The 26,974-nt window shown below is 39.5% G+C and overlaps 1 protein-coding gene across 4 annotated transcripts; it reads left to right on the top strand.

Moving 5' to 3' along the window:
* The first annotated feature begins 5,580 nt into the window (after positions 1–5,580).
* Positions 5,581–26,274, top strand: ptk2bb (protein tyrosine kinase 2 beta, b). 4 transcript variants are annotated; one of them, XM_056404596.1, is made up of 31 exons: positions 5,581–5,713; positions 11,569–11,804; positions 12,135–12,313; positions 12,440–12,527; positions 12,982–13,061; positions 13,198–13,260; positions 13,469–13,523; positions 14,577–14,717; positions 15,587–15,661; positions 16,573–16,674; positions 16,820–16,937; positions 17,087–17,126; positions 17,352–17,383; positions 17,526–17,570; positions 17,663–17,757; positions 18,089–18,170; positions 18,261–18,361; positions 18,608–18,723; positions 19,963–20,063; positions 20,509–20,598; positions 21,257–21,461; positions 22,048–22,156; positions 22,262–22,321; positions 22,457–22,579; positions 22,756–22,908; positions 23,149–23,184; positions 24,082–24,106; positions 24,227–24,261; positions 24,518–24,652; positions 24,825–24,905; positions 25,318–26,274. In XM_056404596.1, the coding sequence occupies exons 2-31, from the start codon at positions 11,607–11,609 to the stop codon at positions 25,531–25,533; spliced, it is 2,979 nt and encodes a 992-aa protein (XP_056260571.1). In that variant the 5' UTR covers positions 5,581–5,713; positions 11,569–11,606; the 3' UTR covers positions 25,534–26,274. The 4 variants fall into 4 exon arrangements, with proteins under 4 accessions (XP_056260571.1, XP_056260575.1, XP_056260573.1 ...); XM_056404600.1 differs by lacking the exon at positions 5,581–5,713 and adding an exon at positions 6,601–6,697; XM_056404598.1 differs by lacking the exon at positions 5,581–5,713 and adding an exon at positions 9,047–9,188.
* Positions 26,275–26,974: the final 700 nt, after the last annotated feature.

Genomic DNA, 26,974 nt, shown 5'->3' with positions numbered 1-26,974 from the left:
AGTTACCGCACCAAAAATAACTCCATATTCAGGCATTTATAACAGGTGTATGACCTGGAATTTAATCCTCATTTGAGTGCGAGTCATTCCACAAAAATGTGTCAACAAACTCAACGCCCCATTCACTGTCCATGGAGCAGCACCATATCTTAGGCCTTATTGAAATGATATATTCAATAGATGGTTCAATAGTTAGTATGCAGTATGCAGACATTGGCAGAGTGAGTACAATGTAGGCTACTATCTGTCGTGAAAAGAAACCATGACTGCAGGAGCTGGACAGGCTAACTCGCTACTGAAAGATCAGGGAATCATTGCTGTGTGGTCGGACTCTGGTGGCGTCCTCTGGCTACATCCACAAGGGAAGGTGCACAAAACACTGTTCTCCGCTGGTGAAGTTTTTCTAGTCATGAACTGCTGGCCATACTGTCTAACATGGGAGTTCACCACTGCTGTTACTGCACTACACTATTCAGGTAGACCGCTACCTGCAAGAGCCCTACAGCGGCGGCAGTGAACTGAACCTGATAAGTTATCACTTAGCCTATGGTGAAAAGCATTTTAGCAGCTTTGAGCTCTTTGTTTTGGTTTAACATACTCCATGTTACTGTTATTCAAGCCACAGCAGACAGCCGTTTTCAGTGAAAACCTTAGGCCACTTATCTAGCACGAAATAGCCGAGAAGCAAAGTCAGCAATTAGCTGGTGAACGTAGCTTGGTAGTTTCGACCACCCGCTGGTTAAAGCTTGATGCACTGCCCCCAGGTGGCCAAAAAAATGTCTCTTCCTCATTAAGATTGGCAACACTTCTTTGCTAACTTGAAGACACAGGTTATTCCAGGTCATGCCTCCCTTTTGCAGTTGTGAAAATGTGTTTTGTGTCATGTGTTGACGTCACCACAGTATCTGCACTTACAAAAGGAAGTTTGCGGTGTTCTATTTTTAACTGTCTTTGATCTATCATCACTTTTACAAGTTACAATTAATCAGGAAAAGAAAAGTAGTTTTAATGTAACTACCCTGACTATTTTTATCTCTGCTTCAGACTTTCTATTTATGTAGGTGTGTATAGCATTTAGCGCCTTTTACTTTTGTTCTTCCATTCTGCATTAATCTATTGTTGATACTTAAAGAGTAGAAGTATTCAAAATTTTTTAAGTTACTAATCTTTACCATTGATTTGTTGCACTATTGTTTAAATGTCTCTATGTGATCAGTAAAGTTTATCTTATTTTACTCACACTGTTAAGAGTTTTTCTTTACTGAAAATGTAACAGTTCTGTTCTTTGTTTCGAATTGAAATAAGCTTTTTCTTTTTTTTTTTTTTTTTAAAGCTTGTCATTTAACACTCAATTTCCACAACATTTGAGAGTCTGTGTGAAAATTTAAAAAAGCCTTTTTGTAAGACAATCAGGCTTATCTAACTTTTTTTGTTTACCAGTCAAACCTGTCTTTAATGACTTGCTCTTGCTGTTACCACGGGACCCATTTAACCAGCACTGTGACCTTTACTCTTTCCTCCAGGAGGCTTAATTGTATATCATTTTAAACAACAGGTCTCTATTCAGAATACCTTTAAGGACACACATGGGATATTCTTGTGCATTTTAACTTGTTTGCTAAACCCGTAATGTGGGGCCCCTGCTGCTTCTCACCTCTATTGTAATGCAGGCCAGGTTTCTAATCAACTCCTGGCCCGGGCCACTTCACACCTCGGTGAACACTGTGGACCCCCGCTGAGTTTGGATGGGATTCAGTGGCCACCCCTTTTATAGGACACACACAAATTTGCACACACACACACACACACACACACACAAATAAACACTGGAGACTTACACACCTGCTACCCAAACCAAATAACTCCCCTGTTTCTCCTGTGGCGTTCTGGTGTCCGATCTCTTTGTCTTGCAGGTGTCCGTTCCACAAGTCAAAAGGTGAGCAAACAGAGAAACGTGGGCAAGTCATACCCAGCCATTACTCAGAGAAGTGATGTCAACAACATTTTGACCTCAGAGGTTAACGGTGGAAGAATGTAGACTTAATGACCGTCAAGGGAAAGATAAATATTTCAGACATTATTAAACTGACAGAAGGTGGGGCAAGGATTTCTATGACAGAGTTAGTGGGGGGGGGGGGGGGGGGGGGGGCGAATTATAAGATCAAAGCATTCCATGGAAACCATTTGCACCGTGAGCGTTCAGGGTGGGGTCTTTGGTCATTACGGTGGGAGGACGAGAGTGGGCGTCATCAGAGCTTTTCTAACACTTCATCCCTCATAAAAGAGCGGCCTCTAAAAATAGCCTCAACATGGTTCGACCCCAAAATGTCTGTGGCAAGTTCAACAGAAAGATTTGCTCTTGGGGAGGGCAACACCATCAGATGTTGTGGGCAAAAGTGTCACATTGGTAGAATAAACATTCATTAAAGCTTTTGAACATAACAAATAATATTTCATGCATCATTGGACGGTTGGTGTTATGAATCCTCATGTGGACAGAGAAAGAACTGCTGATAAAAAACACTTACAAGGCCGGTAATAGAAGGAAAAACACAATGACTATGGAAATCTTAATAGACTCACACTTGAGCAGTAGTAGAAAGTAATTAACTATATTTAGTAGTGTTCTCATGTACAATTTTGAAAGTACTTGACTTGAGTATTTTCAATTTAAGCTACTTTTATTTTCATGTACAGTGCTACCTAACACTATGTAGTTACACCCCAGCGAGTAAAAACATTAAAATGCTGCTTTTACATCAATTAATCAGCAATAAAAATAAAAAAATCTAATAATTTGTTTAATGATATATGTGACAATCCCATGAACAGACAAAAACTAACAATCTATCTATCCTATCCTATCGATCTGTGTCCAATAACTATTAAAAAGACATGAATGAGGATTGTGATGTACCTGCATTCAAGTAAGTTCTAGCAGGTTTCGATGCTGTATTTAGAAATTTGGTGTGCAGCGCTCCCTTTATTGTTTACTTTTCAACATCATGGCAACACAACCTCCAGCTGTGATACTGTTAGTGTATGAAGCTTGGTCTAACACATGTTCAGAAACGTAAAAAGGCCTCCACTCCCTCTAGGAGCACGGACTGATCACACCCAGACAACTCTTGGTGCTCACTCTGTGTCTGTTTGTGGTCATATTATGTCTCTTTGCGGTTGCTTTGCATCTGTTTGCGGCAATTTTGCATGTGTTTGTGGTCGTTTTGTGTCTCTTTGTAGTTTTATTTTGCATCTCTTTGTGCTTGTTTTTTGTCTCTTCAGTCATTCTGCATCTCTTTCTAGTTGCTTTGTGTCTCTTTATGGTCATTTTGTCTCTGTTAGAGAGTCTCTGTGGTGGTTTTGCGTCGTTTTTTTCTTCTTTTTTGTATCATTTGGAGTGTCTTTGAAGTCATTTTGCATCTTTTTGTAGTCCGTTGATTGACTTCTCAATAAGAAATGCTAACACTAACTTAATACAGATGCTCAAGACCAGGCCCCTTCCACCCCTGGGGCCTGTGTCCAGTAGGGCCATTCAGTGAGCCATATAAGCAGACATAAAGCTTGTATGTTGTCACCAGCGTTAAGGAGGAAACTGTCCTTACAGTCCAACATAGAGAATTTTTCACACACATGTGTTATTTTTGGTCTTCTTTGTATATTTCCAAACATATTCTACAATATATGTAAAAGCCATTGATTTCTGGACTTGTCAGTAGCATCTTTTCATCACTCAGTCTTTTCCCTCACTGTAGCATCCAGTGCTCCCCTCTGTGCCAGGGGGTTCGGCATAGCTGTGTGGAACAGTGACAGCTGTAGGGGAGTTCAAGTCTGGGGCAGAACAAGTCCAAACCACACCCACCACCCAGCAGACCAGAGCTGTGTCAAGGGCAAGAATCCACAACAGCTGCCGGTCAATCTCGGATTTGTATGCATTCAGACAGTAGCAGGCATGGGGCACTGCAGTGGTAAGCTCTCGCAGTTGCAATGGTTTCACTGTTCACTGGTGATCATTATCGCTGACTTTTTAAGGCCCCTCCTTCCCTAAAACTCCTAAATCATCACCATCACACCCCCGTCCTCCTTCATTTGTGCCCACACCGGGTGCCACCTCCCTGTATGGAGGCGTGCCAGTATTTAGAAACATAAACTCGGGGGCACACAGGTGGCTGTGTGGCATGCTCATGCAGAGCGTCTTTTGCGCCCCTCTCGAGGGAGAATGAGGTGTTGAAGGAAAAGTATCAGATATGTTATGGCAGTGAGCAGCAAAGGAGCTAATAATATGATTCACTGTTATTCTAGTCATTCTGTCATTGTGGGTGTATAATGTGATGACACAATGAAAAACATTCAAGCAATACCAAGCTGCTCAGTTATGTTTCGCCTTGATGTTTTTATGTATTTTTTTACCCTGGACCTGAAATTAAAAGAAATATTTCATTTCAGCTGTATTTGTTTATGTCGAAATGGCAACTAATCATAAACCTTAACTCATCAAGCAGATAGACATAATAATTCAGTGTGTAGTGGTGGAAGAAGGGCTAGGATACTTCACTTAAAATGTACGATAATAATGAAAAGTAGTAATGAAACTTAAGTGAATCTGTTTTGGGACCATCTACAGCTAAATGTTTTGGACTGATAAAAACAAATGTGTTGATTTGTTGATTGAAAAGATACATTTATGTTGTTTGGTGTAGGGAAGGGTGATTTTAAAGGCTCATACACTGTCAACCTGTTCTTGACTTGACTACTGAAAAGTACCATATCCATAAACTCTTCAGTGCATTTGATGCTACTTATATTGTCTATCTGTCTTTCTAACTTAGTCAGTTGTAGCTTTATGAGAGAAAAACTCTCTCATATTCATTCAACCCCCCAGCATCATGGCATTATTTATTTTCCACCTTGCTCTTCTTCTCTCTCTTTTTTAAATCCAATTTAGTGCCTTAGATTTTTTCACTGCCGTTTTGCTGTAAATTTGGCTCTTTAATGAACTTTTATTAATATGTTTGTGAATATTAGGTTTACACACAAACAAAACATTCTTATTTTTCATCCATGACTTGAATTATATGTTAATATACCTGGAATGTATAAGCAAAGATACTATATATACTATACTATACTTTCTCTACTGTCTGAACACGGTTGGACCTTTTAAGTCAACGTTAACATTTTTTCTATCCTCCAGCGCCCTCTGTTGTTCACTCGGTGTAATCACACACTATGACACCAATAACTTTTCACTGACGACGGATGAAAACAAAGGGGAAACAAAGTAAACATAAACGACCAAAATTCAATATACGGAAATATACGGAAAGGGTTTGCTTTATGCCATGAAGTAAAGTGATAAACAGAGAGTCTTGTAAACCACAACCATTTCAATAAACGTCTTACGATGTTGTTTGAGTTTTGAAACTAGTTTTGAAATCAACCAGAACATTTCAAAACCATGTGCCCGTCTGAAAGAAAAAGAAACAAACACACAACCACGCTTGTATCATCAACTTGTGACAGGCGATCCGCCATGTTCTTAGTAGGAGATTCATGGAATAAGGAAGTGGGCCCTCCTTACAGCAGGGCTGCAGAGGTGAGGGAGTGGCCACCTGCCACCTTCTTGCTCAATTCACGGAGTGTGACACAAACTGTGAGGCCCGGACTCCTCGTGAGGAATAACACTTTCTGTCAAGAGGATTTCAGTCAGAATCAGGTAAGACTTTAAATATAAAAAATGTTTATGTTTATTTCAGTTTCACTTCGCCTCTTTTATGGTAAGGTGAGCTTAATGACTTATTGCAACTAAGAGGAGCAGCTGCTATAGGCCCACATTTATAGACGTTAATGATATAAACAGAAAGGCCTGCATTCAGACGCTGACATGATCCTTAATGTCCCGATGTTTGCTTCAACTGGTTACAAACAACATGTGTTTTCCCCTTTAAAGTAGTTTTTATTCCTTGTGGGACGGTGCGGAGTGTGAAACTTGGCTTTGAGGCTTGCAATACTTGCATTTTCACAATGTGAAGTACAAACTGCCATTTTCTCCCAGAGAGAACTTTCTTCATTATCAAAGCATGTCTGTGCAGGTGAAGCAGCAGCCAGCCACATTCCAGTGCCTGGGGTCATGACGTTGCAATATGCAGACCCTCAACACAGCAGTGTTTAGAGAGCAGGCCTGTCTGTGGATGTCTGCCTGTGTTGACAGGCACCTACCAGAAAAAGAAGCTTCAGTGTAATTGCTGCATTAAAAAAAAAAACAAAAAAAAAACATAATTTATGGTGTAACTTGGTCTTTATCAGAGAAGAAGTAGCTCTTTTCACACGGTTTAATGATGAGTCATCAATACCTCAAAACAGTTCGTTTACTAAGCACCAGATTTATATCTTGAAAACTTCCTTTTCCTAAATTACATTTGAAATGAAAACATATTCTGATAAAAATTTAAATTGGTAATGTCGCATGGCTTTAATATGATTTCTGAGAATAGATTGCTGATGGTTTTCCTATAATGTCATTACACAGAAACACTGTGTGATAACACTGTCAGCGGCGCATGTCATGACAGTGACCGTGCCTTTTCCACTGCACCACTGTGCAGTTTACTTAAGCAGCACTTATCAGTCAGAGATGAACATGTGTAGGACCAGCGCCGGATTTTTGAGGTCGATACTGATCTTGATATATCTGCTGATGGTAAGTTTCTGTTTGTGACCAAGATACATAGTGAGTTGGATATTTTATAAATGAAAAATAAACTTCTCTGGGTTTTCTGGTGAAACAAACTGTTTCTAAATGACCCCAAACAATTTGTCTGTCCGGCTGTAAAAGGAACCGTGTGAGTGGACTGAATATCATCAGGACCATAGCCTTTGTTGCATGATAGTCCGGCATTAACAACAGAGTTGCACATTTAAAAGGTCATTACATAAAGAAACGTCTGACCTCTTTATTGTGGTTCTGTTGTGACGCTTTGACACTTGTGGTTTATTGTGGTAGATTTTTTTTCACACATTTTCCCAAGGTGTGTGCAGTGGGAATTGTTGCTCCTACAGAAAACTGTATTGCGGATGACGCTAGTGTTTCTACACAGACTCCTCTCAGGTCTCTCAGCTGCAGCCTTGTTGACGTTTGTTGCCTCTCCACTGTGGAATTTCATTCTCATTTGTCACTATCTCTCACCCAGTATCACCCCCTGCCATTCACTCTCGGACATCGCAGCGGTACACGGTGTCCATGTCGAGCAAAACACAAGAGTTTAGAAACAGAAGAATGACAAACAGTAATTTGCATTTAATCTGGATAAATATTCATATCTTTGTGTCCTGCTGCAGCGTTTGTTGTGGCTGAGTGTTGAAAGAGTTTGTTCACTCTACCTCAGGCACAGTTTGGGATAAAAATCTCCCTGGGGAAGGAACAGTTGTTACCATAACAACTCAAGTGCCAGCATGACAGTGTGTGAGAGAAGCAACAACACTGTCGCTTTTATTCACTTACAAAACCTAGAGTGCTGTTAAAAACAAGCAGAAGAAAGGACTTCATGGCTGTCAGTGTTTTTAATTGGAAGCTTTTTTTTTTTTCAGTGTGTTTTTTTGTGCCTCATATTTATTTAGTTTTTGCTGGAGCTCTGCCTGACAAGACTCCCCTGCTTAGAAAGTAATTGGTAGACTCCTGTCCTACAAAATTACAGTATTAGCGTGGCTTGATTTAGCGGAACAGGTTCAGTGTAGTCACAAGATGAAATGAAATGATCGCATTCAAAACACGAGAGCACCTGGACTGGGTGTTGTTTAAAAAATCGACTTTGAAACCATTTTTTTCCTACAAAGCTCTTTTGTTATATTTAACAAAGAATGTGAAATTCAAAAATATTAAATGTCTAAACACAAGCAGAGAATACAGTCTAAATTTAGACTTAAATATGATTGATAGAATGTCATATATACTCGTAAATATGGCAACAAGTCTGAGCAGTCACGTAAGGGGCTGCTTTATTGATTAATCTGCTGATTACTTTTGCGATTAATCACTTACCGGTAATTCTTCGGTTTACAAAATGTCAGGGAATAGTTCAAAAATGTCCATCATGATTTCCAAAAAGTGCAGCTGAGTGACCAAAACCTTTAAACTGTTGATTTAACAACAAAATAGTTGCCAATAAATTTTCTGTCAATCTGCTGATGGATCAATTGATTAATTGTTACAGCTGTAATTTGATGGTAACATGTTTTGACATTTTGGTGTGTACCTAACTGAGATTTGTTACACCAGACTAGATCCAGCCCTTTGCTATACTCTATATGTCCCATTGTTCTGCATTTTAGTGTTTAAGTGTTTAAGACTAAAACTAGACAACAAAAAAAAGTCCCACACACTCGTTACCTGAACTGGACGAGAGGTCACAGGGATTCAACAGTGAAAGCTTCACCTCAACCAAAGTTATTTATGGCGTCCTTCATCATTCAGACCTTTTTCTTTCCTTTCCCTCCTCAGTTTGTTCTCTGTTGTTGTTCCACATAGTTGTTTTCAGCCCTTCACTATTACATCTACTGCACCGTTTATCTTTATCTGTCATTTCCCTCAGAGGTCCACTGTGAGACATGCAAAATATTTTTGGCACAGCAGATTTTACAGTCTCTGTAATGCACACATGTCTCTATGTTTACTCGTTGTTTCTTCCACGTCAGCCAAGGAATGTATTTATATCCAGTCCTCCACACACTTTAATCCCTGGACGTTTTTTTTCTTACTTGGCAATCGTCTTAAACTTCACCCTCTCCTCAATCATGTCAGGCCTTCCACACCCAGGTGATGGTGCAACATGCCGGTGCGCTACACACTCATCTTCTCTCTCTTTTCCTTACTGTCTTTCTCTCTATACACACACACACACACACACACACGCACACACACACTTGCACACAAACACACACACACTTACACACACACATACACACACTTACACACACACACACACTTACACACAAACACACCCACATGCAGCCCTGCTGGGGAATTCATGGCCTCAGGCTAACAAAACACAACCCTGTCCAACAGCGACGGAAAACCCAGAGAGAAACTAACACAGCTCAGCTCCCTCACAGCGGACTAACAGCGAGGAGCCCCATTTACGAGGAAACATGTTGTGACAGCTAAAAGGCACTTTACTGACGGACACTGCTGTGAGGTGGGTAAGTGGGAGAAATCTCGAAGTCACAACTGGGTGTGTTGTAAAGGCAGCTTTTAAGTATTTAGCTCTCTCTCATATATGTCCTCAGATTTTTGATTAACAGAGCAGAAAGTTAAGATGAGGGGCGCAGAGTCAGACGGATGGTTGGGTTTGTAAGGTGAGAGCTGCTCTGGGTGTCTTTTCCTGACTTTATATTTGTTGCATCAGTTGGTTGCTGCCTTTTATTCAGTATCAGATGTCACCTTAAAGCTCTATCAAAGCGTGTGCAGGGTTTCAGCTTTTCCACCTTTACTGAAGACGTTTGAATCAACTGTTTCCTGGTGTTTAGTTGTGGCTGTGTGCTGGAGTTTTCTTTTTCGTGATGTTTACTATCCACCACCATGTTTGTTTAAACCCTAAGTGGTTGGAGCAGACTCTCCTGTTGCCCGTTGCTGCACAGTAAATATGTAGATGTTAGCCGGTTAGCGGAGCTTCGCACGAAGAGGGGGAAGCTGCTCGGCCCACTCTGTCCGAATGTAACAAAATCCACATACTGGCACATTTAAAGCTTCCCATGTAAAAAATCTTGTTTGTTCAGTCAATTACAAAAAGGAAGTGCAAAACAACCTCACAGTCACTGCACTCAGCCAAGAAACAGTCAGACACTACTGGTCAAAAGTTTAACAATGCCTCCATTTTTTATTTATTTTTTATTGATATTTTTGTAGTTTAATACCTCAGTGTTTCTTAAATTAAAACAAACAAATAGGATCAACTGTTTAACTAACTTTCATCTACATTTTGCCTCAGGCAACAGCTCTTGTAAAAGGTGAACTGACTGCACTTATATAGCGCTTTCCCAGTCTTAGTGACCACTCAAAGCGCTTTACACTACAAGCCCCATTCGCAAACTCACACAGCATTTATCCACCACACACACACACACACACACACACCAACGACACATCAGAGGCAATTTGCGGTTCAGTATCTTGCCTAAGGACACTTCGACCTGGAGGAGCCAGGAATCGAACCACTGACCATCCCATTTGTGGACGACCTGCTCTACCTCCTGAGCCAGAGCCCCTCATGGTGTTTTTCCCACAATATACTTGAAGTTTGCTTTGCTTTCATCTTCTGTCCAGTTCAGCCCAAACCAGCTCCATGGGGTTTAAGTCTGGAGACCTGTCCTTTTGGCTCATTATCTTACTCTGACCAACCACTCTGTCTTACTGCCTCTTTCTCACCATCATAATATAAATACATAGTAGGCTACTACTTCCTGCAGGACAGTGCTGTCCTAGTAATGCATCAGAGTGTGTAGTAACACAGTTGATCCCCACACAGCCTTTTGTACAGACAGAGGGTTTGTAAGTCATCAACACGAGTTGGGAAACCTGGAGGGATTGTTTGCACTAACTTTCAGCGATTCATTTACTTCCATTGCTGCAGGAAAGCTAACCAATTTCTGAGTCGCTGTAAAAGGTCTGTTTTCTATGAAATTTACATTTGTCTGCGAGCGTTACAGGTGCTGATAGGCAGCCATTGTTTCCAGTCTTTATGCTAAGCTAAGCTAACGTAGCCTGGCTTTAGTTTGATATTGAACAGACCAGCATGAGACTGATCAATCTTCTCATTTAACTCTTGCCAATAAAGCGAGTAAGTAAGTAAGTAAGTAAGTGTTTCCAAACAATTTCTTTTCATTCGGAGTCATTCTCACCTCAGTCCTGCGTGTCGGACAAATCAACAGAGGTTGCATAAGTGCCCTGAGCTATGCGGTTGGTTAGTAATCACTCTGCCATTCACTGTAGTTTGGTTTCCGGTGAGTGTCGTCTCAGTTTACTAAATTTTCTTTTCCCGTGTAACCTGCGGACGGTTAGTTTCCCACATGCTGTCGCTCCCACATTGTGTTTTCAGCAGATATCTATTGAAATTTCACCTGTATTTGCCTTTGCAGTGGAAAAAAAGAGAAACGTTAAGGAGTTTCTCCCTGTCGATATTGATGATAGAACTCACTGTCACTGTTCTACGAAACACACAGGCCCTCACTTGAGGGAGGAATGTAATCGGCGGATCTCAGAATGAAATGATGTGAGTCAGACACCACATGGCACAAGATCACAGCATGAATGTGAAGAGTAGCATGACTCTCATACTATGCTGTAGCAAGTCACAGAGTGGCGTGTACAGACAGTAGTGTCATCACAGGCCTTCCCTCAATACACTGGATACATTCGAATCTCTGTTTCACCTGGATTTCAATTTTAAAAAGAGGCTTGAGTTTAAATAAAATAAACTCTCCTCACCCTTTTAGGTCGCCTACTATGGTTGACACTATCAAAATATTACTATTCACATAACATCTAAATTCCAATCTTTTTCCTTTGTCTGTCGGCAGGATGTTGTGGTTATGATGGTGCCAACCCAATCTTGAAAATGTACGAGGTGATGTCCAGTGACACCCTGTCCTGGAAGGTGGCCAGTCCAAGACAAAGTGGCACCGAGTCCAGCCCCGAATCACAGTTCGCTGGCGACGGAGGGCCCGTCAAGATCCTCAAGGTGTGCTTCTGCACCAACAACAACCTGGGCAAGAACTTCAAGCTGGTCAAATGTGATAGCTCCTGGCAGATTAGGGTGAGTCGTCTTCAAAATATGGGGAAGGGAGTTGACGTGTCAGAGGACTGTGATTAAAGGGGGGATTTAGTTTATCTTGGATGATTTTGGTAACAAATCAAAGATCTGTCAAGTTTGAAGCATGTGGTTCTTGTTGGTACCTGAGCTGGAGAAGAAGTTGTTTTGTCTTCCTTAAGCTGTCGATGAATTCTCGGCAAAAAAAAACATATTGGAAGTGCTTTGTCTCATGTCTGTCCACCACAGAGTGTAATATTTGGCGAGGGTGACTATAAATCCATGATAAAAATTTAAATGAGGACCTTTGGACTTTGCTCATTGCATCTGTTTCAGGCCATCATTCGTTCGATCCTGGTGAGCGGTCGACTGGGGCCGAACATCAAACATACGGGATCCTACGGTCTCCTGCTGAAACACTTGAAGTCTGAAGAACTTCACTGGCTGCATCCGGATCTGACTGTGGGAGAGGTAGAACAACGCTACGAGAGCCATCATGTGGAAGCTGAGTGGAGGTACAGACGGATTATTAGGATCCATGATTTCTTCTTCTATAGTTTGAATGATATGAGACATATTTACAGCGTGTGAAATTAAAACACTGCATTTGATGAACTGCGCTGGTTTTTTCTTGATTACAGGTACGACCTACGTATCAGATACGTTCCTGTCAATTTCCTGGAAAAATTCACAGATGACAGATCTACATTGCTGTATTTTTACCAACAGGTAACAAACTACAGTGTATTTTATTTTATTATTTTTTTTTTTTTTTTAAACTTTTTGGCTGTTGTAGATCAATAGATATCTGGCAGTAAGAAGTGTTCTCACACTGCACTGACCAGTAGAGGGATGACTTTTTCCCAGACTGGTTTTGTGTTGGTAATGTTTGGGTTTCTGTAGGTGGCACTCCTTTTTATTAACACATCTACATGTAATAATGATACAATATAATAATAAAACCTTTAGCTCTATAATTATTAATAATAATCAGAAAAATAAACCATCACTCCCAGTCATGCTTCTGACAAAAATGAAGTGGGTGTATAAAGAAAAATATATATATATATCATACATTTCAATTTTGCCATCATATCCAAATTATTTTCGTAATAGTGTAATAGTTCAGTGTTACTGGAGTATATGTCGGTATATCTGATTTCTCTGTTTAACTTTACGACAGGTGCGTAGTGATTACATGCAGTATCATGCCAGTAAAGTCAGCGACGGGATGGCACTGCAGCTCGGTTGCTTGGAGATCAGGTGAGTCTCTGCATTCTTTTGCGCTTGCTGATTAAACAATGTCATTCCGCTTGTTTGAGAGTGATAAGGGTGAGGTGATTGAGTTTGTTAGTTTTATGCTGCACTAACCTGCTTTGTTTTTACTGTGTTTCTACAGGAGGTTCTATAAAGACATGAATGCAAAAGGTCTAGAAAAGAAGTCTAACTTTGAGCTGCTAGAGTAAGTTTTTATTTTCTCTTAACTTTATTTCTTTGATGATGAAATGAAATGAACCTAGTGTTTATTAAATGTTATAAATGCCTGATAGCAACTTTACAATCCATTTTTGACATTAGGAACATTGTGATGTGTTCATCTTGCAGCAATATTCACGTCTTTGATTCCTCTATCTTCCTGTTTTTCTTTCTATGTGTCTTTACAAATGAAGAAAAGAAGTGGGCCTGGACCTGTTCTTTCCTCCACAACTGATCAACAGCATGAAGGTAAACTATCCTATCCTTAGGGGGGGGGGGGTCTACAACCTGCAACGTTGTCAATTTTGTGCATCTTTTTCAAAAAAGCACCTAGCAACTTTTTTGGACAAACTTTAGCTACTTTCCATCGAAGTAGCAAGAGGAACATCTCTGTGTCGGGTCTGTTCAGTGAGAAGCAGAGAGGTGGAACAGCACCTTGTTCCCCAGACAGACGCTGTTTTCACACGTGGTCCCTTTCAGGCTTCAAAACGAACTCAGTGCGATTCGTCAGCATTTTTTACGCATATGTGAACACTCCAAATGAACCCAGACACCTCTGAAGTGAACCGAATATATCGTATATTCTAGTACAGTAGTATGAGTTGTGGTAGAATATACACTGTCTACTGTGCACTCTACACTATATAGAGAATATACTAGATTGCGGTACTGATTTAACTAAATTAGTAAAACAATATTACTAATTTAAAGCTACCCATAATCCAAAGCAGTAAAGGTCTGAGAGATCTAGAGGATCTATGGTGGGAACAAAAAGAGGACTGAGGCTCCATCGGAGCTGAAGTGAACCATAAAGAGAACGGAGTCCTTTTTCAAATTAACTCACAATGAGAAAAAAAAACAAAAAAGGAACTGAGTGTCTTTTCTGTCGGTCCACTTTAACAGGACTGAGTTTGGTTCCTTTTTTAAAGACGACGATGTGTGAAAACATCCGAAGTTGCTTCTAGCTTTCTCTCTGAGTGATCATCACAGTCGTTCACTTTTGTCCATTGTGATTTTATCGGACGACGCTGCGGTTATTAAATCTGGTTAACTAGTCTTAATGTGCCGCGTTTCAGTCACTATTTCATACTAGTTCCATTGTCTGACAACAGACATAGAAAAACATGTAAATGAGAAAAGCATCTGCATTAAAACACTGTAATGTGAGCGCAGAGAGTAACGGATAAAGGGTTCCACAACAATTTTCAACCCAATTACACCGACCGTACGTGATTCAGACATGTGCTAAATCTTGACCTAGTCTTGTGTTTCGTCATTTCAAATGTCCCTGTTGTGATCCAGTCGAAGCAGCTACGGAAGCTGATTCAGCAGACGTTTCAACAGTACGCCACACTCAAGGAGGACGACTGCATGGTCAGGTTTTTTGAGACCCTCAAAGATTTCGTCAACTTCGATGAAGAGGTCTTCCCGTGTGAACTAGTGGTGAGTGACAACATCACGTTCAGCCTGTTACTGACACTGATGCGCTCTTCCTCTAAATCCTGTCATAGTTGTTATTGTGGATTTAGGCGCTCCAAACAGGGATTTTACTCTTGTTCATATTAATGTTACAAACATTAAGGGCTCTGTTTTTCATGCCAGTGCAAGGCCTGAGATGCGGTGTTTGAGTTTGGCTGAAGTTTCAATTTATCATGCCACAATAAGTCTCAACATAAAGATGAAGCGGGCAAATATTTCTTTATCAGAACGTCAGCAATCATTTTTACATGTAAAACGGATCAATCCAGATTAAATTAAACACTAAAAGTATTTTCAGAAATTAAGAGCACAATATAAAAAAAGAAAAAAGACTGCATTGGCATTGAACTGCTTTCACTGTACATATGGCACTACGGTGGTATTTAACAGCAGATGGTTCTGAAGCATTGTATGATAAATACACCAACGCACACTGAAAACACGATGATCATAATTTCTTCAGGAGACATCATCTGCTCCTGGCGGTAAATCTGAGCTGCTGTATTCATATTTTAACATCCCAGACAACAAGAAGTTTCCTCTGAGGAAAGCTCCCTACTGTGTTCCCAGTCTGTTGTGACGACAGGGAGCATGCTGTGTTTTAAGGGGATGAAAGAAGGGGAATGTGATTGGCCATGGTGCTCACAACCTCTAACATGCCCTACTATAATTTATGATAATGTAATCTTTCGGACCCTGCCCCGCTTCCAAGTGCTCTTGGCCATGAAAATACCTGAGTAGATATTGATGCACTGGGCAGGGAGTGTTTGACTGAGCCCCGCGCAGACGGATCCACGAGCACAGGGCCTTAAATCATTCTCATTTGTCAACAGCAAGGTTGGAGCCTGTCAGTGGAGTTGGTCATCGGCGGGCGAGGCATTCGCCAACGCACACATAAGAATTCAGCGGTAAGCGTGGTGAAGATTTAAGTATTTCTTCCATCATACAGAACACTGTGGTGTTATATATGTGTTTTGCCTTGTTCTAGGATTCTTGTTAAATGATTAGTTGGGGCTTCTTGGGAAGAACAACAATTTGCTTTTTTGTAAGATGAGACGAGATGAGAGTTAGATGAGAAGATTGATCTCATGTCTAGATGTTACAAATTAAGCCAGCAGCCGGTTAGATCTGTGGTTTTTATCCTGCAGTACAGCCTCTGCTCATTTTAGCAGAGGTTACAGAGCATAAAGCTTAGCAAAAAAGACATGAAACAGCGGGAAACAGCTAGCCTGGCTCTGTCCAAAAGTAATAAAATCCACCTTACAACACCTCTAAAGCTCACTGATTAACAGCTACTTCTTGAAGTCTCGCTGGTTGTCTGGCAACTGCTCCTGGTCCGGCACATAACCGCTCCGTAAAATCACCACTTGTTGTTTTTACATTCAATTTTTTGTGCAGATTAGTATTATTTCAGTATTAGAAGTTGTGGTAGTCGGATTTTTGTTATCCGTCTTTATGCTAAGCTAAGCTAAGCTAACTCATAGCGCTTCATATTTAGCATACAGTTATGAGAGTGACATCAATTTTCTCATCTAACTCTTGGTAAGTAAGTGAAGGAGCGTACTTCCTAAAATGTTAAACTGTCATCACCATCAAAGTATCAACATATCATTTTTGATACTGACAGTTCGGTGGGATAAACGAAAGGAAACCTGCCACACCAACTTATCGTGTCTAGACATGTTTTGCAGAGACATCTCTTGACATTGTCCACAGCCATCAGTGGATACGACATCATTATGTATCTCACACAGTATTACAAATGTAATCAGCCCCATCTTCATTTAACGTATTGCATTCCTTCTCTTTTGTGCCTCAGGCTGTGTTTCTTGCCGACTTCAAACAGATCAAGAAAGTACAATGCTTATCTCAGAGCGACGGCAAGGCTCTCCTAAACCTCGAGATAGAGGGGGCCAGACAAGTGAGTACCACAACAACACAATCCACGTATTATACAATATTTCTTCATACAGTGTTGAAAATAGCCAGTAAGAGTTAGAGAGGGAATGATTGCACAGGAAATGTAATATGTGCCTCCATTGTCCTTTTTTTCCTCTTTCTGATAGCGCCTATCGATCAACGTGGTCACAGTCCCTATGGCGGAAAACATGATGGACCTTATTGATGGATACTGCCGCTTGGAAAACAAAACAGATGATACTGTTATCTACCGACCAAATAAAGGTGCGTATGACTCAGCTACTTCCCCTGTTATTTTCTTAACACCACTGTGATTTAAACATAGTTGGAAGACTTAAAAGCTTAATTAGAGTCTTTTGAGAAATGTATTATTTAAACTTTACTGGAATTATCTTATCTAATTTCTATCCTAGATGCTAATCCACGAAGTTCCCTCCCTGAGATTCCCACAGGGTGAGTGGATTTTGACTGTTTTATAACTTTGAATGATTTGTGCCTCATTGTAGCTGCAGAGTCCAAGCTGTACTCATTCCCTTTGGTTGTAATATGAAATGAAAAGTAATTTATTGATGAGAGGGACTGTTTTATTGAATCATGCTGTCAGCGCTCTGAGGAGCCATAACTTGTATATTTATGATCGGGGCTTCCTCTCATTCTGTCTTTTTTTCTCTGGAGCAGCAGAGACACCAGCTCGGTCAGACACAGTATGGGTGAGCTGACAGTTTTCATAGTATTACATAACCTCCATTGTACAACACAGCACGGTCTTAATTACCAGCCAAATGTGTCTGTAATTGTCCCGCAAAAAATATATTGAGGGAGGTACTGAAGTTCTTTCTCTTGTATTTGCAGGGTCAGATATCTACTGTGAAATTCTTGATGAAAGGCCGAAATCAGGTTTGTCCAAAGATGGTGTTCATGTATTTTGCAGAATAAGACTTATCGTATAAACTCACTTTTGAGCTTCAACAAATGTTGTTCTCTATTAGTGAAGTATGGGATTGACCGAAATGACATCGTTCTTGGCCGGATTCTCGGTGAGGGGTTTTTTGGGGAAGTCTATGATGGATTTTACAAAAAACCTGTAAGTGTATTTTACGTATGTATATATAGACTATATATTTTATGTATGTATATATAACTTTCTATATAGCTATGTATGTATGTATGTATGTGTGTATATATATATATATATATATATATATATATATATATATATATATGTGTCAATACTAACAGCAATAAGGGATTAAAAACTGTAAGGTTATCTCTAACGCAGTTGTACTATAGACTAGACAATATTCACTTTAATGATACAAACAGGGTTATGTCCACTGCTGTTTACATAATTAATCTTATTAAATCCCATTCAAATGTTTACAGAATCAATGTCTCTTTGTTTGTTGATTGAACAGGATGGAGACAGGATCAATGTGGCAGTGAAAACCTGCAAAGACTGCTCACCCGATGTGATGGAGAAGTTCATGAGTGAAGCAGGTAAAGTGTAGAAAATAACAGGGTGGCATTAGTTACTGTAACTTTGAGAGTTACAAACATTAAAATTTGTGAACTCTGTGGATTTTCCAGTGATCATGAAAAACCTGGACCATCCTCACATCGTCAAACTGATTGGGATCATAGAGGAGGATCCTGTGTGGATTGTCATGGAGCTCTATCAGCACGGAGAGGTTAGTGTCAGCCACGATTTTCATGATATATTTTATTTGATTTCAATCATAATTGAACTGATGTGTTTTAGTTTAAGAGGGCATCAACTGGATTGACATAAAAAAAGGGAACTACAGCTCACTGAAGTCTTCTGTCATGTCCACAAGCAACATGAGTCATGACTGATTTTGGTGCAGTTACATGTATTTGCATTTCTGTGCCGATGTAGATTTCCTGTCCTAACTTAAAAATTGACGTTGTTGCAGCTTGGAAACTACTTGACTCAGAACAAGAACAATCTGACAAATACAACTCTGGTGCTGTTCAGCCTGCAGATCTGCAAAGCCCTGGTCTACCTGGAAGGGGTCAACCTGGTACACAGGTGAAAGAATATTTTCTCTTTGCATTCAGGCAGTGATGATACTGACACTGTTCAGCTGAGTTCAGTCCATTCAACTGACAAATGTAGAAAAGTGCTTTCTTATATTTTTGTGTTTTAGTAGATTAACAGAGCAATATTACAGGCAACTATGACATTTTTATGAAAGGTCACTAGACTATGTATTTGTGAATATGTCACTTACTCGCATCATTATACAAGAAACAACTAATGAATCTTGAAACTACTGTGTACAAGAACCCAGCCACAAAACTACAGGCAAGACAACAAGTCCATTTAAAGTTTGCAAGACAGACAAAGGCATTATGACAAGATAAGAAAATCAAGGCAGTGTAAAAAAAGAGAGATAGATATGAGTTAAAAAGAATACAATGAAATAGAAGATAAAATAAATGACAGTTACAGTGCATAAATAGCCACAAATTTCATTTTGAAATTTTATGTTTATTATAAACCTGACTATCAGGCATCCTCAAATGTTATGGAGAGAACCAAGGCCATATATTACTCTGCTTGTAATGGTCTGTTTTCTTCAGATGGGAGTACAGTAATAGGTTTTTCACAAATTATATAAATTAGGCCTTTTGGCGCTGCTATGAAAAGAAAAAACAGTTTTTGTGATTCTTCAGTCTGTTATATTCTGGGATTGAAATACAATATGTTGTTAAAAATAATTTGATAATTCTGAAATCTGGTCAGTTATCTTGTGATCACCATGAGATACTGGACTCAATCAAAATTCGGGATGTAGGCAGCGATGGTCTGGAACCAGGAAAAAAAAAAGTCAATGGAAAACCTTTTATTTAAAGTTGAAATATTTATACTAAACAACATTACAGTTGACTTGAGATGACAGAAAACCTCGTTTCGCTTGTCGTTTCTGCAGAACATTATCAAAAGGTTTCAGGCAGCAAAGCAGCCACTCGAAGATTCAATCTCCTGTGAAGTGGAAACACAGACAAAGAAAATTAGGTTTTTGCCTGCGTGGAAAATGTTAAGATTCCTTTTGTATTCTGCTTGTTATTGCAGTGCTTCAGTAACCAAGAAGCAAATTTAGCTCAGTCAGTGAGGGCTAATGGCTATTTTAGACACTCTGCTCCACCGATAACAGACTCCATCATGTTGCAGCATTTGCATTAATCACATTGTGTATATGTCATCTCCACCTGTTCCTACATAAAGTTGAACCTTTCTTCCTGTGCTGTTGGTGTCTTCTCACAGAGACATCGCAGTTAGGAACGTGCTAGTTGCCAGTCCAGACAGTGTGAAGCTCGGAGACTTCGGTCTGTCGAGGTACATCGAGGATGAGGAATACTACAAAGGTAACAGAGGAAAACTAGGAGAATAAAAGCTGATTTGATTACACATTAAACTGTCAGATTAAACTGAATAATATTTGAAAGAGATAAATAGACAGATAGATTTCAAAATAACTTACAGGAAAAGGTTTGCATAAAAGAAAACGGTGACCACATTTTACCACATTAACAACTGCACGCTCATGGCTGTTTTGCTGAGAAATTTTCATTTGCATAACTGAAAAGTTCTCATTATTTATGAAACATGCATGTCTGTTGTTGTGAAATTCCAAACTAAAACACTCTTGGCACAAACAGAAGGTCTGACACAAAGTTATGCATAAAATATAATAGGTTTAAACAAATCTGAGAAAAATGATTCAGTTGCCAATTTTTAAAAAGGTTTCTCTTTATATTCCTTTTCAAAAAGGTTGTTGGAAAAATACTAACGTCTCCTATTTCTCTGCAGCATCTGTTACTCGGTTGCCCATCAAGTGGATGGCCCCGGAATCCATCAACTTCAGACGTTTCACAACGTCCAGTGATGTGTGGATGTTCGGTGAGCCGCGGATTGACCTACAACAGCTTAGTTTGGTGCAAAGAACGAACATGACACTCGTATGTGGCAAAAGACGGGTGGCTGGTTAATCATCAGCCTAAACAAGCGCTGCATGATTTTATGATGTTGTGAGAATTATTTGAACTGATATCACAAATACATTGAGGTCCTCTGTTCGCAAACAAGCCTCAACAGCCTTAATGGTCTTTATTACTCATGACTCATCCCCCGATGCAGTAGTACTTGCCTGAATACAGGAAGGTGGTGACAGGTGGCTATTTGTCTCCCTCTATAGCAGAACATTTCAGGAAAATCGGCAAACAATCGTGTTAATTGATTAATCATTTAGGTCATTTTTCAAGCAGCTTCTCAGTTTTCCTGTTTTTCTTTTGTCTTATGTTACAGTAAACTGAATGTCTTGTTATTTCCCGCCCTTGTTTATTTATAGTTCCATTGAAGTTTCTCTTCAAGTATTTATGGAGAAAAAGTTGCGCGTTGCGTCATCGTCTTGTGTTGGTCCTCATCACCAAACAGACCTCCATGCTGTTGTTTTGTCTTTGCTTGAAATTTTCCTCTGTAGCCCTGTCGCACAATTTCATCATGAAGAATAAATTATGGGGTGATCATGTCTTTTTTTATTGTTTGTATATCTCTGCAGCTGTATGTATGTGGGAGATACTGAGTCGAGGGCAGCAGCCGTTTTTCTGGCTGGAGAACAGAGACGTAATCAACCAACTGGAGCAGGGCATCAGGCTGCCCAAACCAGATGACTGCCCTCCTGCTCTCTACTCACTCATGACCCGCTGCTGGTCCTACGACCCCAGAGAGAGACCCACTTTCACTGAGCTGGTGGTCAAGATCAGGTATTTCTCTATTCATTATGAAAAGAGCTCTCCTCTTACAAAGTGACTGCACGGAATAAAAATGAATGTAGGCTCAGAGAGTCAGGTCATATTTACAAGTTGAATCTTGTGATGACCTTTCGGTCTGCTCCTCCTACTGCTCTGGTTTTCTCCTCAGTATATGATGAAATAACCCACAGCATTTCACATTAATAGATGTTAAGTGTTTTTCTCATCAGTAAATGTTTTGCTATTCTCAATTGTCAGTTTCCTTTGCCTCATAAACAATAAGGACAAAAGCCTCAATGAGATAGTTACACTGATTTGATATGATGTTATTTTACTGTTAATCCAACAACCTTCTCAGAGCTTCTTTGATATAGAAGTTAGGTCCATTCATCGCTGGTTTTTAAGCTGAAAGAATTTAAAAATGAGATAATATATAGAAAATAAAAAATAATATATAAATATTTTATATAACAGGAAAGATGTATCTATTTGAAGTGATTTAGTCCAGTAGGTGAAAAAGCCCATTATGTGTGTGTTTTTTTTGTTTTTTTGTTGTGCCTCTCTTACAAAGACTAAACTGTCGTCTTAAATCTGTCAGTGACGTCCATAAGATGGAGAAGGAGCAGGAGGTGGAGAGAGAGAGGGACCGAGCACGCTCCACAAAATATTTTGATCCCAAGTTAAACTTCAACGAGCCTCCTCCCAAGGTATGAATCCCTTTCACATTCAGCTAAAAATAGCACACGAATTTAATGCATATGTACATTTAAGAAAAGAAAAAAAAAGAAAAAATCTTTCTACCTTTACCATAGCCTTCAAGAATGAAACCAGGGCGGTTTGGGAACACGCTCAGCATTGGTCTACACATTCAGGTACAGTATATCAATGTGTCCAAGTAACTCCTCTAAAGTTGCCAGTTTCCTCCAAGATGACAGACTTCACTTTGGGAAAAAAATATATATGATAAAATAAACGTTTGTATGTATGTAATGTGTTTATCCGTGCAGCTGAATGAAGCTTTGTGTGCCAGCTCCCCTGATCTGGCCAGCCCCTGTGAATATCAGTCCCCCGTTGACTCCATGAACACTCTTGCACTGCCAGTCAGGTCCCCGCGACGTCGCAGCATGGGGGTAAGACACACTCAGCACTTAGATTAAAGGTTTAAGCTTACGGCTGTGTGCTTTCTTCGTTGTTCAAATTTAGATAAACCTACAATATTAAAGCATCAAGAGATTAAAGGAAAAAAAAAGAGACAAATATTGTGTGGTATTTATCCCCCTATCACATTTCCCTGGTCCTCTTGTAGGAGAACGAGTTTCCCCGAGTGGAGCCAAACAGCAAGGAGGCCGCCCAGCGCCTGTGGCAGAGGGAGAAACGGAATATGCAGGACACTCTCCGTCAGCAGAAGGCGCAGATGATGGAGGATAATAAGTGGCTGCAGAAAAAGGAGAAACTCCTGGTGGGAAACAGAGCATCATTAACTTTTGTCAAACCCTTCTCTGTGTCTCTGTGTGCCCTCGCTCCCGAAATCAACGTGGCCCTGGAGGCTACGCTGAGCGAGGCATCATTAAACAATACCGACCCACCCGTTCGCTCCCGACGCCCCGCTAGTCTTAAATTGAATGTTCCTCTGATCACAGTTCCAAAGAGAGGGTCCACGTCCATATTCTATAAAATGAACCTGCCTGTTCTTTTGCAGGACCCCATGGGACCAGAGGATCCTGCCGGCCCAGCGGTAGGTATCAGTCTGTACACACTCTGATTTCACTCAAAGGAGAAAATTAAAACATATTTAAGCTTGTTGAATTAGAATTTTAAATAATTGAACATAACCAGATGGTTTTTGCAATTATCTTTGGAGGAATATTCTTCTTATTCCGATTGGACAAGTGGCCGGGTGTAGTCAGCATCGTGTCACACAACATGGAGTAGTTTATGTGGTTTTTCAAGATATTTTCAGTGCAGTTAGAAAACATTCATCTAACTAAAACTTCAGCAAAGTAAACCTGATTATTTAAAGAGGAAATCAAAGCCGTGAAAGTGCAATGATGCCAGCGATTAGCGGAAAAGGAAGAACCACTACAACCACTGACCTGTATGTTGGACGATATTAATATATAGTGTTAATTATATTTAATATATGTAAATACACAAAATCGCATAAGAGAAATGTCATGTAAAAATAATGCATGTTTTCCTTTGTCTTCTTCTTCTGATCACAAATATATTAAATGATGCACTTTTTATTTATTCGCAACGATCCAATACAATCGTAAATCAAGTCGCATATCAATGCAATACATTCATTTTTGATGTTGACAAACTCTGAGAACTCTAGGAAACCAAAAATAAGTAAAAGTTTTAATCACAATGAATAGAATGATTGTCACAGATATACAATATGCAAGGGGATATACAGTAAAACAGTTTAATTAAAAACAAGATTTGTATTTCTATATACTTTTCTCTGTTGGAATATAAATTAAATCTAAAAAGACTTTGGTCTGAAGTTAGTTCTATTATCTCGGATGACCTTTCTGCATTATTGTGTGTTGAATGTCTTTACAGAGACAGTCTGGACAGGGTTTATTTTCTAGTCCTCATGAGGTTTTTCTTTGTCTATTCTTTTCAGTCCCCTGGAGCTGACACAGAGAATGGTGAGTGCTCAAAGAAATTCACATTAAATTAATTCTGGAGACTATTATTTCTCTCTTTGTCCTCCTGACTCCCTTTACTTTCTCTCTGTCTCTTATAACGTTCATCTTTCTGCCTCACAGCACCGCCAGAGAAACCCCCACGGCTCACAGCGCAGGTAATTATACCAGTTCTTTTTTTTTTTTTTGGATTGTAATATCTTTTTATCTCACTGAAAAGACCATTTAATTTTATCAGCTTTGATTTTTAGATACAAAGAATTTATAATGAACCCAGACATTTGAGAAGTTTAATTACCCCTCAGTTGAAAGGGCACTGATGTCACCAAGCATTTAAAATAGTGTCCAGTTTAAAGTAATGAGGACGAGTATTTTAATCATTTTAAAAAAAGCACATCATTCCCTCTTTCTTAGCCTGCGCCCACAGCTGAACTGGACCGCTCTGATGACAAAGTGTATAAGTCTGTCATGGACTTGGTCAAAGTTGTTGTTCAACTCAAGAATGACATCACTGAACTGCAGCCAGATGAATATATCACCATTGTCAAGGTACAGTGAGACAATTTTTCAATTTTTTTTTCTTTTTTTTTTAATTTAATTTCTTTACAGTTTGTTCTACAGTTCAGTTCGTCTGTATCGTCTAATTTGAAGGTCGTGAATCAAACACAAACTTCCTGAGTCATGCAGCTGATTAATTCTCTGTATTGATCTCTGCCCCCAGTCTGTAGGAATGGCTTTACGAGATCTGATTCGCAATGTGGATGACATACTGCCCACCTTACACGAGTCTGTCAGGACCGAGGTACACTACATCAGCTTCAGCTCGTTTGCTCTGTTTTCTCATCTCTCTTCTTCCTTTCTTTATTGTTTATTGTCTTGTTTAGTCCCTCTGCTTGTCCCGGAAACAAAAAGAGACAGAACTACCCAAACATGCAAAGAATATATATTTTTTTAATGTTTCCTATTCTGACTGAGGACACTCAAAGTGGGTTTCTACAAATCCACACATTTAAATTTTTGATAATAATAATATGTAAAGTGTTCAACATATCCCTGTAGCAATCTCGACAAAAAAACTGAACATTTAAAATCTTCCTAAAGATAGTGTTTTTCTATTTAATTTAACTGCCCTACATTGTTCTTGTGTTCATTTTGTGCACGCCCACTGTAATATTGATGAGAAAATGAATTTAAATCCATTGTTTGTTTACCAGATCGAGGGCACCCAGAAGCTGCTGAACAACGACATGGCGGAGCTGATCAGTAAAATGCGGCTGGCGCAGCAGAACGCCATCACCTCTTTGAAGGAGGAGTGTAAGAAACAGTTGCTGGCTGCAGCGCACACTCTGGCAATGGACAGCAAGAACATGTTGGATGCTGTGGACCAAGCAAGAGTCAGGGCCAACTTAGCTAAGCCTGTGGACCCCTAGTGGACTGTAAAGTGCTCTGGTTCTGTTTACACATTAAGCTTAAATCTGACCTTTTCTCATCAGTCAGACCTAACATTTGCACACAGTTGTTGTGAACAAATCATTGCCAACAGTTGCTGCTGTTGCTGAGCTGTTGCTTCTTTGGACAGTCATCGCCCTGTAAATGTGTGTTGGTAAATTTAAGTATATAATGGTACAAGTCAGGCCATCGTGGAAGAAAGGATGGGAATCCTTACCAAAGTAAATGGGAGATTTATACTACAGTCTACAAATCCCAAGCATCGTGTTAAGGTTGCAGTCAGTCCTTACAAATTTCATTTGATGTAAACTGTTTTCAGTTGTGATTGGTTACTTACTGGTTTAAATATCTGCTCAGAATTTAAAACATCCTTGTAAATATGAAATGTGTCTTATTGGTTTTACTGCAGAAACTCTTTATTCTTTCAAACCTGTCAACAGTAGTGTGTGTGAAATGTGAGCGTGACAAAATGATAAGGTCCGTCAGCTAGAAAAAAACGTTTTATATATCTATACTTTCCAGACACATTATGTTAAAATTGTAAGCATTTTATATAAATTATGATGAAGACTTACAATGGTATGGATAATGAACTGTCAGCTAAAGTCTGTTCAACTTGAGTCAAAGGTTGTTGTATTATGTCTGTTATCATTACCATAAAATATGAAATTGTAGCACATAATTCCAATGATATAAAAATAAATATGATGTATACTACTGTACATGAATGCCTGTTCATTGTAGCATACATCCTGTTGATGTTGAGTATCTGTGTCTTTTGCACTGAAATTTGTGACCAAGTATTGATAATAATCTTTCAGTTCTCATTTGGACCCGTTTGGAAAATTCAAGGTGAAATTCCTCAGAAAATCTAATATTTCTGGAAGATTGACAAATTACAAAAAGCTGCTGGGAAGAAAGTAATTGTGCAGATTAAGAACGGAGCAAAGCGCCAAAAGGGAAACGTGGCAGTTATTATAATTCACTCAGCAATGACTAAAGCAAAGGTTACCTAACCTTTAATCTATTTTTTCTAGGTAATAAACACAGTAAAGGCAACACCTGTACAATAATGTCATGTAATCCCACGCAGCAACACAAATTACCACACAGTTGGTTCAGCTCTTATCTGATGCCGTCTCATCAAAAGGTGATAAGCTTTATAAAGGTCGAACGGCTGTTGTCGCATGATTTTGCACAGTTGTTGCTTTTATTGTGCTCCCTGTTGCACTTTGTTTCTACCAACATTTAAGCGTGTTTCAGTATACAGTAAACAGTTGACATGTTGGATTTTTTTACTAAAATGAATAACTACAGTTGAGATGAAATATCTCTTTTATCCAGTAAGATGTAAGGCAGAGGACTGTGTGAACATGAGTATCATTTATGGCAACTGCAGAAATGAAAATCTGTCATTTACAC

This window comes from Seriola aureovittata, chromosome 19 (genome assembly GCF_021018895.1).
Source record: "Seriola aureovittata isolate HTS-2021-v1 ecotype China chromosome 19, ASM2101889v1, whole genome shotgun sequence".
NCBI lineage: Eukaryota > Metazoa > Chordata > Actinopteri > Carangiformes > Carangidae > Seriola > Seriola aureovittata.
The sequence above is the reverse complement of the archived record's forward strand: the minus strand, read 5'-3'. Positions and strand labels throughout refer to the sequence as shown.